The 16052-nt window shown below is 38.7% G+C and overlaps 1 protein-coding gene across 13 annotated transcripts in view; it reads left to right on the forward strand.

The window, feature by feature from the left end:
* The window catches only part of Herc1 (HECT and RLD domain containing E3 ubiquitin protein ligase family member 1), a 169001-nt gene that overhangs the window by 18957 nt on the left and 133992 nt on the right, over positions 1-16052 (forward strand). For all 13 annotated transcript variants that reach the window (XM_063265523.1, XM_063265529.1, XM_063265525.1 and 10 more), the window contains exons 2-3: positions 4282-5237; positions 9097-9192. In XM_063265523.1, the coding sequence (XP_063121593.1) occupies positions 4308-5237; positions 9097-9192 (1026 nt within the window). In that variant the 5' untranslated portion in view covers positions 4282-4307. The remainder of the gene's footprint in view (positions 1-4281; positions 5238-9096; positions 9193-16052) is intronic.

Raw genomic sequence — 16052 nt, forward strand, 5'->3', positions numbered from 1 at the left:
TTGTGCAATTAAACATTGATGACTTTTATCAAAAGACAAAATGAGAAGAAATCGAGTTACAGATTTTTTTTTTTTTTTTGAATTCTAAATCTGGTCCTCATTCTGTAACTCGAATAAGTGATCCAGTGAACTGAGCAGAGAAGATGAGCTTTATAGACAGGAAAGGGCTGAAGTAAGCAGAAATAAGGAACAGATTAGACTGGTCCTTTAAATCTGCTTTGCTTGTGTAGGATAAAGCAAAAGGTTTTTGTCATATGCCTAAGACCGGCTCTTTTGGGATGTGACTGTCTCCCTGCTCTTTTGGTAGATGAGATAATGGCTTAATGATAACTTATTGATGGGTACTCTCATATGGTTTGGTCTGTAAAACTTTATGCAGGTGCTCAGTCCGAGTCTGTCTCCTCTTCTACAGTTTTGTTTAACAATTTATTTGAGTAAAAGTACCCAAACAAATCAGCAGGTGCCTGGGGTTGTGAGTGCAGTCAACTGCACTGCAGCACATGTTGGAAATAAAACTGCAGAACTTTGGAAATGGGCTCTCTTCCTGAGCTTGGAGAAGTGAATAGCTTTGATAAAGGTCTACTCAGTAGCAGCCCTCCTTTTACTCTCTGAAAGTCTGGAGGTAGGCATGGAAGCTCTAATCCTTTACTCACTTGTTTGGTTACTTTGATACCCATTTCCTTCAGAATGGAACTCACCGACCATTCACCTGAGCATACATTCAGATATATTAGAATGGAGCTTGCTTGTGAATATCAAAAAAATTCCCCCATCACTTAAGATATTGCTAGAGTCTTAGAAACAATCAGGAACCAGGGACAAAAACTAAACAGTATGCTTTTCACTTTGTTAAAAATACACATTAAACAGATAACTACAGAAATAGTGTATAATTACAAACTGTGAAAGGTGTTAGGGATTTAAAGTAGTGGTTGCTGTGTATTTTAAAAGATGGACATACTCTCATATGGGTACAGTTAAGGATAGATTTCCCTGAGGAAACGATAATTAATTTATGATTAAGTTGACTTACTGAGTCCAGAGTACTAAGTTCTCGGTGTTGAGCTATTTAAACTGAGATCTTGCACTAGATGTTGACTGGGTGAAGGCAAGTAGAAGGAACAGCATATGCAAATGAAATAGAAAGGGATCAAAGTATCTCAGGTGTAGCCATGGAAGAGAGAGCCAGGGGAGAGATCAGTTCTTGGCCGCTTTCACCATAGAATTTGTTTTCTGTAGTAAATTGTTAAAAACTTCTATTTTATTCTTCATGAAACAAACTTAGAATTTGTTAAGAAACACAGGCACTAAGGGAGAGAAAGATGCCAAAGAAAGGCTAGCATACAGGCAAGACATGGGTGCAGGCTTCTTGAGTTCTTGAGAGAGTCCAGATTCTAAGTTTTTAAAAATTGTTATTCCATGTCACATAGATTTTACCAGCCAGTTCATTCAGATACCCTCTTCTCATCTCGTCTCATCTTCTTTTAATGGGACAAGATTTTTCTGTGTAGGAACTCATTCTGTAGACCGGACTACTCTCAAACTCGCAGAGATCCACCTGCCTCTGCCTCCCGAGTGCCAGGACTATAAGTGTATACCATCTCTACTTGGATCAGATAACTTTTTTTGAGACAAGTTCTCCCTATCTAGTTTAGACTGGTCTGGAAGGTTGTATATAGTCCAAGGTAGCCTCAAACATATGGTTCTCCTGCTTCTGAGATTACAGCTCCATGTCACTATGCTCAGCTATTTGTGACCCCTTCCTTAAATTTGGAATTGGACTTCCCTCCCAAAGTCTGGTGGCAAAATGTTTTATTTATACTTTTTAATGAAATAAGAAATAGTACCTAACCACTAAATGGTTAGTTAAGGTTTAGAGAAACTGACTGTAATAACCCTATCATGTACCCCTTTGGTTACCCGAATGATTTAATTAAGGAAAGTAATTGCAATTAATTAGTAATTTAGCAAACCTTGTGGTGATGATTTAGGTTGCATGCTAGGGAGTTAAAATTGAGTGAAACAGGGTTTTGATGTTGAGGTCTATGTTACCTATTAGGTGATTTAAAAATCCTTCATAACTATAGTTTAAAGTATATGTTGAGGCATTTTGTTAGAAAGTAAGAATGCGGGGGTTGGGGATTTAGCTCAGTGGTAGAGCACTTGCCTAGCAAGCGCAAGGCCCTGGGATCTGTCCCCAGCTCTGAAAAAAAGAAAGAAAGGAAAAAAAAAAAAAAAGAAAATAAGAATGCACTAATTCTGAAAGGCCCTATACAATTTTTGAAGTAAAAATTGAAGAAAGAATAGAAAGGATTTTATTCATAGGCAAATGGAATGAACTAGAAAATATCATCCTGAGTGAGGTGACCCAGTCACAGAAAAACACACTTGGTATGCACTCCTTGATAAGTGGATAGTAGCCCAAAAGCTTGAATTACCCAAGATGCAATCCACAGACCACAGGAAGCTCAAGAAGAAGGATGACCAAAATGTAGATGCTCCTACTCCTTCTTAAAAGGGGAAAAAATATCTATAGGAGGAGATATGGAAGCAATGTTTAGAGCAGCGACTGAAGGAACTGCCGTTCAGAGCCTGCCCCACATGTGGCCCATATATATACAGCCACCAAAACTAGATAAGATTGATGAAGCTAAAAAGTGCATGCTGAAAGGGACTGGATATAGATCTCTCCTGAGAGACACATTCAGAGCATGTCCAATACTAGCATGTCAATGCTAGCAGCAAACCACTGAACTGAGAACAGGAATTAGAGGATGGATTGAAATTGCTGAAGGAGCTTGCCATCCCATAAGAACAACAATGCCAACCAACCAGAGCTTCCAGGGACTGAACAACTACCCAAAGACTATACATGGACTGACCCAGGGCTCCAACTGCATATGTAGCAGAGAATAGCCTTGTTGGGGCACCAGTGGAAGGGGAAGCCCTTGGTCCTGCCAAGGTTGGACCCCCAGTGTGCAGGAGAATGTGGGGAGGGGAGAGTTAAGGGGGATTGAGGGGGGAAACACCTGTATGGGGGAGAGGGAGGTGAAGGGATGGAGGGGCTTATGGACAGGAAACAGGGAAGAGAATAACATTTGAAATGTAAGTAAAGAAATATATCTAATAAAAAAAGATATTAGAAGCAGTTTTCTTAAGGTCTTTTTGAAAGGACCATTATTAAAAACTTTCAGATATGAATAGAGTAAATGAGGAAGGGAGGGAGGAAGACAAGTGGGGGATCTTTGATTTCTGATTGTAAGAAGTTAGTTGTTGAACTTCAGATCAGCCAATTGAGGCTTTGAACATATAAACTCCAGATTGTATTTGTACTGAGTTGGAGAATGAGTTGGAGATGAGGAAACTCTGTGGTCTAGGAATTTAATATATAAGCTATACTAGGCAGTAAAGATGGATCGTCACCTTAAAGAAAGAGTTGTAGGGAGAGGAATCAGAGGCAGGAACTGGCACACTTTCAAAGAAGTGCTTCGGTGGAGTGTGGGCATTTATATTTTGGTAAGCTCTATCACTTGATCCTTCCTCATATAGACAGCATTTAGAATTCATTTTTTTCCCAGGGAATGATATGAGACAATGAAATAGTACTGGTTTCTGAACTTGGAGATATATTAAAATCTGCTTACTTCTTTTTTTCTTTTTTCTTTTGAGACAGGGTCCCACTTGTAGCCTTGACTGGTCTGAACTTGCTATGTAGACCAGACTGTGCCCAAAGTCACAGTAGATCCACCTATTTCTGCCTGAGATTAAAGGATTTTCTACTACACCCAACAGTTTGCACTTAATTTTTGAAAGTACTTTTCATTTTCTTGAAACAAATGTAAGGATGATGAGAGATATAGAACATTAGAAAACTTCTTACATTTCTTTTCTTTTAATCATCATTTAACAAATGTCAAATTTTGTTTGTACAGGCTTTTTCCTTCCAGACTTCATATTACAGTAGGTAACTACTCTGCCATTGAACATATCCTTCAGTTCTGTTTTTAAAATGAAAGAACGAATACCATTTTCTAAACTAACTTTTTAAAATTTTGCAAGTTTTAGTTCCATAGACTCTTTACCCATTTCTGTCTTATATTACCATGATACTTTTATCAAACCTGAAATATAACCATGGCATATACCATGAGCTAAACCTTAGGCTTCATTTACATTTTACTAGTTTTGAAATCACTGAATGTAGTATTAGATGGAAGTTCAGAAACATTTTAGGAGTCATCTGTTTTAGTTTTTTCACTGTCTCCTCTTCTTTCTCTGTAGAACTAATGGCTGAAGAGTAAATCAACATGGCGACTATGGTTCCACCAGTGAAACTGAAATGGCTCGAACACCTGAATAGCTCCTGGATCACAGAGGACAGCGAATCTATTGCTACAAGAGAGGGAGTTACTGTTTTGTATTCTAAACTGGTCAGCAATAAGGAAGTAGTACCTTTGCCTCAACAGGTTTTATGCCTCAAAGGACCACAGTTGCCTGACTTTGAACGTGAGTCTCTTTCAAGTGATGAACAGGACCATTATTTGGATGCCCTTCTTAGCAGCCAGCTAGCACTAGCAAAGATGGTATGTTCAGATTCTCCGTTTGCGGGGGCACTACGAAAACGACTGCTTGTACTCCAGCGTGTCTTTTATGCACTTTCTAATAAGTACCATGACAAAGGCAAAGTGAAGCAGCAGCAGCATTCTCCAGAGAGCAGCTCTGGTTCAGCAGATGTCCATTCTGTCAGTGAACGTCCCCGATCAAGCACTGATGCACTTATAGAGATGGGTGTCCGAACTGGTCTAAGTTTATTATTTGCACTTCTGAGACAGAGTTGGATGATGCCTGTTTCGGGACCTGGTCTCAGTCTCTGCAACGACGTTATTCATACTGCAATTGAAGTCGTGAGCTCTTTGCCTCCATTGTCTTTAGCAAACGAAAGCAAGATTCCTCCTATGGGCTTGGACTGCTTATCACAAGTCACAACATTTCTTAAAGGAGTAACTATTCCCAATTCTGGGGCAGACACTTTAGGTCGTCGATTAGCTTCTGAGTTGCTGCTTGGCTTAGCAGCTCAGAGAGGCTCTTTGAGATATCTTCTTGAATGGATAGAAATGGCTTTGGGGGCTTCAGCAGTTGTATATACTATGGAGAAAAACAAACTACTATCAAGCCAGGAAGGAATGATCAGCTTTGACTGCTTTATGGCTATATTAATGCAGATGAGGCGTTCTTTGGTATGTACCATGTACCCCAAGCGTCAACTTTGAAAAAGTGCTAGCTAGTCAACCCTGCTTTTAATAATGTTGTGGCTCCTGTAAGAGATTTGGGAGTTCTTCTGGTATGTTAAATTGGTTAAATATTTTTTGTGCTCTATGGGGAGAAACTTACACATACTGATCTCTATAAGGATAGGACAGTCATTACAGTGAAAGCCCCTAGATAAGAAGCTGAGTTTTTAGGTTAAGTGTTAATTTATTTTAGTGGATTTGGAGAATTAACCTAACCTTTTTGTAAATTCATGTGTAAAATGAGAGGCCTTCGCTAGTGAGTATGGCTTTTTTTTTTTTTTTTTTTTTGGTTCTTTTTTTCGGAGCTGGGGACCGAACCCAGGGCCTTGTGCTTCCTAGGTAAGCACTCTACCACTGAGCTAAATCCCCAGCCCCGGCATTTTTTTTTTTAAAAGTATCTCCAATTTCATCCTTCCCATTTTTTTGCAGTCTGACCTAAAACTTGCTATGTAGCTGTGACTGGCCTTGCATTTCTGATCCTTCTGCTTCCACCTCCCAAGTGCTGCAATTACAGGTGTGCATCAGCATAGCAGGCTTTTTTCTAGTTTTTAAAAATTATGTACTGTGTTTCAGGTATTATTTTAGGACCTGAGGATGCATCTCTAGAGATACAGTTTTTGCTCTTACAAAGTTCACATCTCGCTAGTATGACCAGGAAAGAAATTCATAAATTTAGGGGACTAAAGAAATGGCTCAGCAGTTAAGAGCTTGTTGCTCTTGGAGAAGACCCAGGTTTAGGTCCTAGAATTCACATGGTGGCTTACAACCATATGTAAGTTTAGTTCTATGAGATCTGACACCCTCTTTTGGTCTCTGTGGTTACAACATGCACATGGTGCACCAATAAACATGTAGGCAAAATACCTGTACACATAGAAATAAGTCATAAAAAATCATAATTTCAGGTGAGACTTTTTAAGAGGTAAGGAGAGAATGATAGTTTGAGAGTTTAAAGGAATGTTGTTTTAGTTAATGTGGTCAGGTTGGAACTCTGAGTTGTGGCATTTGAACAGAGACTTGAATAAACAGAAGTAGTGAGTTAAGCAGAAGTCTGTAAAGAGTTTGTTGTTGGTTGAAGTGAATCTTTTCACCATCATAACCTTGAATATTATATTAAAGGATAAACATATATGATAAATTTTAAGAATTTGCAAGACTGAACTGTAATAACTTTGAAATCCCAGAATAAAAATTTGAATTTTAAAATATTAAGGCTCAAATACTTATACTGACTTAGGTTTAAGTTCAGTTAAGTTAAATTGATCAGGTTTTTGTTGTTTGTTTTTGCTGTGTGTGTGTGTGTGTGTGTGTGTGTGTGTGTGTGTGTGTGTGTGTGTGTGTTTTAAATGGTCTCACTGTGTATTCCTGGCTATCTTGGAACTCCCTGTATTGGCCAGGCTGGCCTTGAATTCACAGAGATCCACTTGCCTCTGCCTCTGAGATTAAAGGTATGTGCCACCATCATGTATTTCCAGGTGTGTGTGTGTGTGTGTGTGTGTGTGTGTGTGTGTGTGTGTGTGTCTGTGGGAGAAGGGGGGAGAGTGAGTTCATGTACCTTTTATTGCTCAATATAACCTAATAATTTTTTTTTTCGGAGCTGAGGACTGAACCCAGGGCCTTGAGCTTGCTAGGCAAGCGCTCTACCACTGAGCTAAATTCCCAACCCACAAATGTATTTTAAAATCACCGAAATGCCACTTGTTACATTTACATATTTTAAACTCTCCCTCTATCACCAAGTAAAATGCAACACTTTTGATTAATAAAAATATTTCATTTAAACATTCACTTTCAGAGCAGAAGCATTTAACTTTTTATCTGGTATATGTTTTGTATTTGTTAACTGAACTATAAATATTTGGTCACTTTATCATTAACGTTCTCTCCTTCCTTCCTTTCTTTCCTTTCTTTTCTTTCTTTCTATGTGTGTTTTTCTCCATGTAGTCCCAGTTATCCTGGAACTAGCTCTGTAGACCAGGCTGGCCTTGAACTCATAGAGATCCTCCAAACTCTGAGTGCTTGCACTAAAGGTGTATACCACAACTGCCTGGCTAATTTTCTTTTTTAGAATTTTATTTAAAAAGTAATGTTACTTGAACATCTTTTTTTTTCTCATATTTTTTTGCTTCTTTCATACTTTCAGATTTTGCTCCTGTCAAATTTGAAATGCTGTGTGTATCTACTCAAGCTAATATTCCTGTAAAAGTCAGTCAATTCCTTCTATTAGCTATGCATTTTATATTGCTTTTGTTACCAAAGAGAGGAAAGAGACACCATGACTATATGTTTACCATGGCTATTTCCTTCTAGAACAAAATTAGTAAGAGGCTTCTTCACCTTTCCCTTAGAAGGAAAGGAGTACCCTTTCCTTGAATGATTTCCACAGAAATGCATGTCAGATACAGCAGGCTCAGGAAAGAAGCTGATGAGAGTAGGAGAGAGAGAATATATATGAGAATGCCTTGAGATTGCATAACATGGATTTCTAACTTGTAAATTTCTAGTAGGCAAGGGGGAAGTTCCACACCACATGATTTAGTCTGGCTTAGTCTGTAAGCCAAGGAGTCAGATACTATGTGGGACCATATGTTTTCTTGCATATTTAGGTGTGTGTGTATGTGTAGAGGGGATTAATCTTGCTTAAAGCTGCAAATGGGAGGCATAGAACTACCAGGCCCTGGAAAGAGGCTTCAGGAGAGCTTGCTTGTTATGGGGAAGAGAGAAGCAGCTAGAGGATTTATAATCTAATGACACTGTTGCTTTTGATTGCCTTATCCTTCCTCCTCCACACCCTGTGCTTAGGATTACTCTAGGATCTAATGTGCTGGGCAAGCACTCTACATCCCCATCTATCTTATAGCATTTTATCATCTTCTAGCATAAGTTTGCTTTTATAGTCACAAATTGACTTGATATTTAAGCTCAAGAGATCCTTATAGTATATGAAACTTTGTATATAATGTGTTTTATTCTTTATTTAATAATATTCTACCCCCCTGCCTTTTCAGCTTCTTTGATTCACTGCTCCTCACTATTTGGAGTGAGGAAAAAAATAAACTAATTTTAGTGCCTGTTTTCTATCAGGTGCTTTGCATAGTTTTTCAATTATCATGTGAGGTAATTTCATAATTTGTGAGGTAAGATAATATTTATGTTGATCTTAAAAGTGTGAAGCAACTGTGTTAAATCTGAATTTATACATCTATTGAGTATCATAATATAACACAGACTCCTGGGTCACATACTGTGTAAAGTAATTCTTATAACCTTGAGTTTACATTTGAAATCCATATTTTTCTGATTACATTATATACAGTTTACTTCTGTTAAATTGGTTAATTTTTCCACAAATGACTTTCTTATAGTAGCTGTAAAATGTAACAGAATAATTTTATTGCTGGCTTTCTAGTTTCTATCTATTTGTCCTGTCATTCCTGGACAAATACCAGGTGTACCTAGTCAGAAATCACTCTTCCTCCATCCAAAGCCATATACCCTGTCATAGGTCCTTCCTAGTGAGTCAAAGATACACTGAAACATAGACTGCTGTCTTCAAGATTCTGTTTGCTTCGAGGAAGTCTTGTATTTATTTAGTATGGCTCTCTCACTATTTAATGAGGCAGTTATAAAGAAATTGGTGCTTAATTGGTCATTTCACTCAATAGATTTTCTAACACTTTTAGTTGGTTTCATGTCCTAATAATAGGATTTGGTAGTACACCTAATCTTATAAACAGTTTTTAAAGTAGATTATTTTAAACTTATATGTCTTTTTCATATTGTACTCCACAATATTTAATTACAGGGTTCATCTGCTGATCGGAGTCAGTGGAGAGAACCAACTAGAACATCTGAAGGCTTATGTTCACTCTACGAGGCAGCTTTATGTCTTTTTGAAGAGGTATGTAATCTTCATAGCTTTGCATTAAAAATGACTTTGCTGTAAAATGTTATAGCATATATTTATCTATAGAAAGTCTCGAAAAGAAAATGGTAGCAATGGTTGCCTCTGGAGATTGGAACTCAGTGTTTAGTTGCCAGGGGTTAGAAAGAAATACTTTTCAGTGTATCTCTTTTCAGTTATTTTAACTTTTGGATCATGTATTGGCAACTTTTGTTGAAAAAGTTACTGAGTAAAACAAACTCAGAAAGATGTATAGATAGTTGTATACCTTAACAAATTGTTGTTAAAAAAAAGATTGCCATCAAACCTGAAAACTTGATTATAATTGCCAGGTACTGTTGTAGTATGATTAAATTAAAAAAAAAAAAAAGTTTTCTATCAGTTCCTGCAAGCTGAATCCACTCACTCCGACTGCTACTCTACCATGCTGTCTGCAAGTTGCCCTCTCCCAGCTGTCTCCCTTTAGCCACCCTCTCTGTGCAGTCCCCTAGGTTAGTAGTTACCACACCTGGGATGAGCGCATGCTTGCACACATTCTCTCTCTCTCTCTCTCTCTCTCTCTCTCTCTCTCTCTCTCTCTCACACACACACACACACACACACACACACACACACTCACTCACTCACTCACTCACTCACACACACGTATACTCTCACACACACACAAACGAATTTGCCATCCTTTCACATTCTGGCCATTACTTTTTTTCTCCCCTACAACAGAACCACTGTCTTGACTTTTAAACTAACTTCCTTGCCATTTTTAGTTGTGTCGCTCACATGAGTGTGGCTGGACTCTAGTTCAGTTTTTTCCCCACTTAAAAAATGTTTTTAAAATCTTTTTATTGGTTATTTTATTTCAAAATGTTTTAAAATATTTCAAATATTTCATATATCCCCCTTCCCAGTTTCCCCTCTCTGTCCACCCTGCTTCTATGAGGGTTCTCCCCCACCCACCTACCCACCCACTTATGCCTCAGTGCCCTGGCATTCCCCTATGCTGGGTCATTGAGCTTCCACAGAATCAAGGTGTTGTTGTAAAAATATAAAAATTAAAAAAAGTATAGTTGTCTTTTACCCTGCTGGGTCTACACCTCGGTGCCCCAAGATATCTGCTAGATATCTTGGTGGAAACACAGCCCAGCCCCACAATTTCCTGCACTCAAACCCTCACATAAAAGAACACACAACACAATAATCTTAGATCCAATTGGTAAGATATAATTGCCCACTTAAACATACAAAGCCCGGTACTCTCCATCCCTTGAGAACATTAATAACAACCTGTAAATACACAGAGCAGAATCTTAACATCACCTGCCATCTTGTCCTGCCATGGCTTCTCAGCCCCTCTCTCCCTCTCCTCTCTCCTCTCTTCTCTTCCTTCAAACTTCTCTCCCGCCCATCCTTCCTTCTCCTCCAATGACAGGCCTCCTTCTATCCTGTACCTGCCCTCATCTGTACTTTACAAATTCAATGGGGAAAAGGTTCTGATCAAGTCACCTGATTCCTGAGTATGTGACTAGGCAGCTGTCCTAGGGGCAGTGGAATTAGTATCAAAATACAGATAACTTCAGGGCAAACCACAACACCTAGGGATCCCCATCCCACTGATGCTAGATAAGGCAATGCTCTGCTACATATGCAGCTGGAGCCATGGGTTACTCCATGTGTACTCTGGTTGGTGGTTTACTTGGGTGATGGGAGGGGTCTGGTTGGTTGCTATTGTTGTTCTTCCTGTGAGGTTACAAATCCTTCAGCTCCTCAGTCCTTCCCCTAACTCCTCCATTGGGGTCCCTGGGCTCAGTCCCGATTGTTGACTGTGTGCATCATATATGTATTTTACAGGCTCTGGCACAGCCTAGCCTCTCAGAGGACAGCTATACCAGGCTCCTGTCAGCAAGCCCTTCTTAATTAGCATCAGCAGTAGTGTCTGGTTTTGGTGTCTGCAGATGGGATGGTTCCCAAGGTGGGACATCTCTGGATGGCTTTTCCTTCGGTCTCTGTTCCACTCTTTTGTCCCTCCATTTCCTTTTGACAGGAGCAGTTCTCGATGCATAGCTCCATCCACAACTGGATATGGTCTCTATAGATTCTCTCTTCCCTTTGTTGGGTATTTTGGCTAATGTCATCTCTGTTGGGTCTTGGGAGACTCTTGGGTCCCTGGCATCTGGGACTTTTTAGTGTTTTCCCTCAGTTCCCTCTACCTCACTGCTACATACCTCTGTTCAAATTCCTGACCCTCCATACTTCTCCCGTTTCCTCCCACACCTACCTGATCCTGCCCGCCTTTTCCTTCCCCCTCCTCTCTCCCTCCCACAGCCCTCCTTCCCTCTACCTCCTGTGATTATATTCTTTCCCCTTCTGAGTAGCACTGAAGTATCCACACTTTGGTCTTCCTTCTCCTTGGGTTTCATATAGTCTGTGGGTTGTATTGTGGTATTCTGAGCTGTTTTTGGAGACCTAATATCCACTCATCAGTGAGTACATACCAGGCGTGTTCCTTTGTAACTGGGTTACCTCATTTGGGATGATACTTTATAGTTCCATCCATTTGTCTGTGAATTTCATGAAGTCGTTGTTTTTAATAGCTGAGTAGTACTCCATTGTACCACATTTTCTGTATCCATTCCTCTGTTGAGGGACAGCTGGGTTATTTTCAGCTTCTGACTATTATAAATAAGGCTGCTATGAACATAGTGGAGACTTCAGAGAACCAAATCACCCAATTAAAAAATGGGGTACAGAGCTAAACTTCAACCTAGGAATCTCAAATGGCTGAGAAGCACTTAAAGAAATGTTCAACATCCTTAGTCATCAGGGGAATGCAGATCAAAATGACCCTAGGATTCTACCTCACATTAGTCAGAATGGCTAAGATCAAACACTCAGGTTAAGGCAGATGCTGGCAAGGATGTGAAGAAAGAGGAACATTCCTCCAATGCTGTTGGCATTGCAAGTTGGTACAACTACTTTGGAAATCAGTCTGACTGTTCCTCAGTAAATTGGAAATAGTTCTACCTGAGGACCCAACTGTCTCACTCCTGGGTATATACTCAAAAGATGCTCCAACATACAACAAAAATCTCTTAATCTATGTGTTCATATTCCCTTCTTTGGGTTGGTGGTAGTTTTATAATATTCTAATTCTGTTATTTTTCTCCATTTATTAGTTGGAATACTTTTTAGAGAATTGTTTCTTTTATGAGCTGATTATTCTGCTAGTTTATATGGGAAAGGTCAAATAACTGCTTCATTCTCCCTGTTCATGTTTTTTTGGCGGGGGGGAGGAGGTGGTGGTGGAGGGGGTTTCCAGGCAGGGTTTCTCTGTGTAACAGCTCTGGATGTCCTGGAGCTCACTTTGTAGCACAGGATGCCTGGAACTCAGAGATCCACCTGCCTCTACCTCCAAGCACTGGGATTAAAGGCATGTGCCACCATGCCAGGCTCCCCATTTACTGTTTATTGACTAGTTTTTAGTTGAATGAATTACTACTTTAAAATCCTCCAAATTTGACCAATTAACTTCATTTAAAAATTTAGGTTTGAACTTGTTTGATTTCAGTCTGTGAAGTTCTTCTATGCCATATTGCTTCAAAGCGGTAGACTCTTTAGGGTTGGTCAGGATTCTTCTGACATGAGGCTGCTAATCTTTGGTAGCTTTCTTACTGTCTGATTTGTTGTTTCTGGCTTATGTTCATAGACTTCTTGCACTAGACAATTAACTAACTGTCTCTCCCCAAATTCGCTGGTTTCTTTTATTGAAAAAGTTGATTTCACAGCCACAATTCGGGTGTTGGAGATGCTTACCCACTAGGAATTTGATCTTTCTAGGCACTTTGTAGTGGATATAGCTACAGAGAGTAGAGTGGGTGCATATGTACGTATGAGAGAGGGTGATTGACACATTGATTTAAAGTCACATGCCTTCTGAGCTACTGACTGTTTACCTAATCTCTCCTACATTACGTTATGTCTTTTTTTCCCTTCAGTTGTAGTCTGCTCATTCTCAAGATTATAGAGATCAGAGAAGTAGAATATTCTTTTTTTGTCTTAACCATGTTACACATGTCACACACATATGTGTGAGCACACACAGAACAAGTTTAAACTAAAACAGCTACTATGTGGTTATTAAAAATCACTCTTTAATTTAACTCACTTTTGTAGTTGAGCCATTCCTAAGTCTCTGCCTTTTAACCCTCATTTACTAATAGTTTCATGAGCCGCTATTCTTTTTGACTTTGAAGCCTATTGTCTAGATTCTCAATGACAACACAGAGGAATAAGATGATTCTCTTCTTGAGTTCTTGCATGCTGATAATTACTGTGCTTTTTATTCTTTAAAACTGATTTTGATCCAATCATTGGTTCACATTTTTTTCTTGTGAATCTTAAATCTGCTACTCGGGTTGTCTTTTGGCATAAACATTGCCAAAGTCTGAAATCACTTTTTAAGGTATGAGTCACATGCTTGTTTTGATGAGAAGCAAATGAAAGAGTTTTTCCCTTTAAGGATCAGTAATTTTACTAGAATACATTATGATGTCATTTTTTTCTGGGATAATAATCTTAGAATTCAACATGTGGTTTTAGATATCTTTTTTATTTCAGAAAAATACTCCTAAATTATAGATTTTTATACTATCTTTATTCCATCCTTCCCTCCCTCTCTTTCTCCTTCCCTCTCTTTCTTCCTTTCTATTTGTTTTTTTGAGACAGGGTTTCTTTGTGTAGTTTTGGCTGTCCTAAAACTAGCTCTGTACACTAGGCTGGACTGGAACTCAGAGAGATCTACCTGCCTCTGCCTCTCAAGTGCTGGGATCAAAGGCACGTGCCACCACTGCCCATGTATTTGGTTCTTTGGGGGAGGAACTCTTATTTTATGTTAGCTTTTTGCCTTGCATTATCATCTTTTATTGAAATTAAACAATATTTTTAGTTTAGTTTTTCATTTCTACAATGTATTTTTTGTTACTCATAGGGCATTGTTTGTTAACTTTAAAAAGACCTATTTTTATTCATTTATGTATGTATGTGTTGTGTGAACATATGCCATATATGTGGTACCTGTAGAGGCCAGAGGAGTGCATCTGATCCCCTGGAGCTACAGTTATAGGTGGTCCAATGTGCACACTGGAAACTAAACTAAACTTTGGTGCTCTAGAAGGTCAGAAAGTACTCTGAACTACCAAGCATTCCTCTAGTCCCATACTATTTTATCTACTCTTGTATTTCTTTTACTTTGGTCTTCATTTAAACATTTCATGTTTAAAATTTCTACTTTATTCCTTTAAAAAAATTAAAACATTTTAATTCCTTGAGAGTATCACTCAGTGTCTTTTGATATTTCCCTCCATCCTAACTCCTCCCTCTTCACTCTCATTTCCCTGACCAACCTTTTGAGTTTTCTCTTTATTTTAGTCCACAATGTCTAGTTTGTGTTGCCGGACTACTGTTGGAAGTGGGGCTTGCTTTGGAGTTTGATTGACCTATTTAACAGTTGACACCATTAAAGAAAACTGACTTCCTCTTTCAGTAGTTAGCAGATGCCATTAGCTCCTCAGCTAGAGGTGGAATTTCATGCCTACCTTCCACGCTGGAATCTTTGTCTGGCTTGTGTTGGGCAGGTCTTATGCATGTTGTCATAATCCCTGTGAGTTCATATGTGTAAGTGCCCTCTCTTGCCCATAAAACACTTTTCCTTGAAGTTATCCAGCACCTCTGGTCCTTACATTCTTCCTTTCTCCTCTGCAGTGAGAAAACCCAGTGACTGGAGAGGTGTGATATGTTAGCTCCATTTAGAGCTAACTAACGTTTTTGATACAAATTTGTGCTTTTCTTTCACATATTGTTTGATTTTTCTTAACCCTTTTTGGCTTGAAGTAGATCACAATTTGTCATGGGGGGTGGATTTTTCCATCATTTTTTTATTATAGAGATAGTATTCCTTCTTTCCTCCTTTGTCCCATCTTTGTTCTCCCCATCCCCATTTCTTCCTGTCTCCCCTCCACCTTTTCCCCATGTTCTCTCCTCTTTCTTCTCCCACTCTTCTCACCCCTTGTTTCTTTCTTTTCTTTTCTTTTTTTTTTTTTTTAATGGTCTATCGCTTAGGCTGACTTTACCCTCATTATCTTCCTGCCTCTGCGTCTTGAGCATTGGAATTAGTCAGGCATCATTATGACCAAGTATTTAAGATAACCAGTACTTTCTTACTAACTTTTCTATGAAATTAGTTTTTCCGAACTTCAGAATGGATTAGGTTTCAAGGTGGCATGTTGTATGGTTCTTTTTTATTTTTTCCTTTTAGATTTCTTTTCTACTATTCTTGTCTGATATTTGAAACAATGGTGGTTCCCCAGACTTTTTTCTTCTCACTTTTATCTTTTCTGTCTTTTCTCTCCACTGTTCCTATCCCATGTATTTTTGTATCTACTCTAGTAGTTTGTTCTCTGCATTGAGCTCCTTCCTGGGAGGAAATCCTGGCTGTTTTTTGTTTGTTTGTTTGGTTTTGGTTTTTTTTTTTAAATTAAAGGAATTAGATAACCCACTACATTTAAAACATTTATTGTCCTGGAGCCCTTGGTCTTGTCTGTTGTGGGAAAGGACAGAACTCTTCCAAGGTATTATGTATGTATTGTATGTATGTTCACTAGGAAAGCCTTGTCAGACATGCATACTCTGTTACTTTGCATTATAGCTAAAGGTTCTGAGTAAAACTCTTCTAATCCTTCCCATTTAATGTGCTGATAAAAACAAATTAGCTCTGTAGGATTTTTCTGTTTTACTTATTTAAAAAACTTTGAACAACAAATTGACAAAATTACAGTCATAGTTTTTAAAGGTTGATTGTGTTG

Source organism: Rattus norvegicus, chromosome 8, assembly GCF_036323735.1.
Source record: "Rattus norvegicus strain BN/NHsdMcwi chromosome 8, GRCr8, whole genome shotgun sequence".
Classification (NCBI taxonomy): domain Eukaryota; kingdom Metazoa; phylum Chordata; class Mammalia; order Rodentia; family Muridae; genus Rattus; species Rattus norvegicus.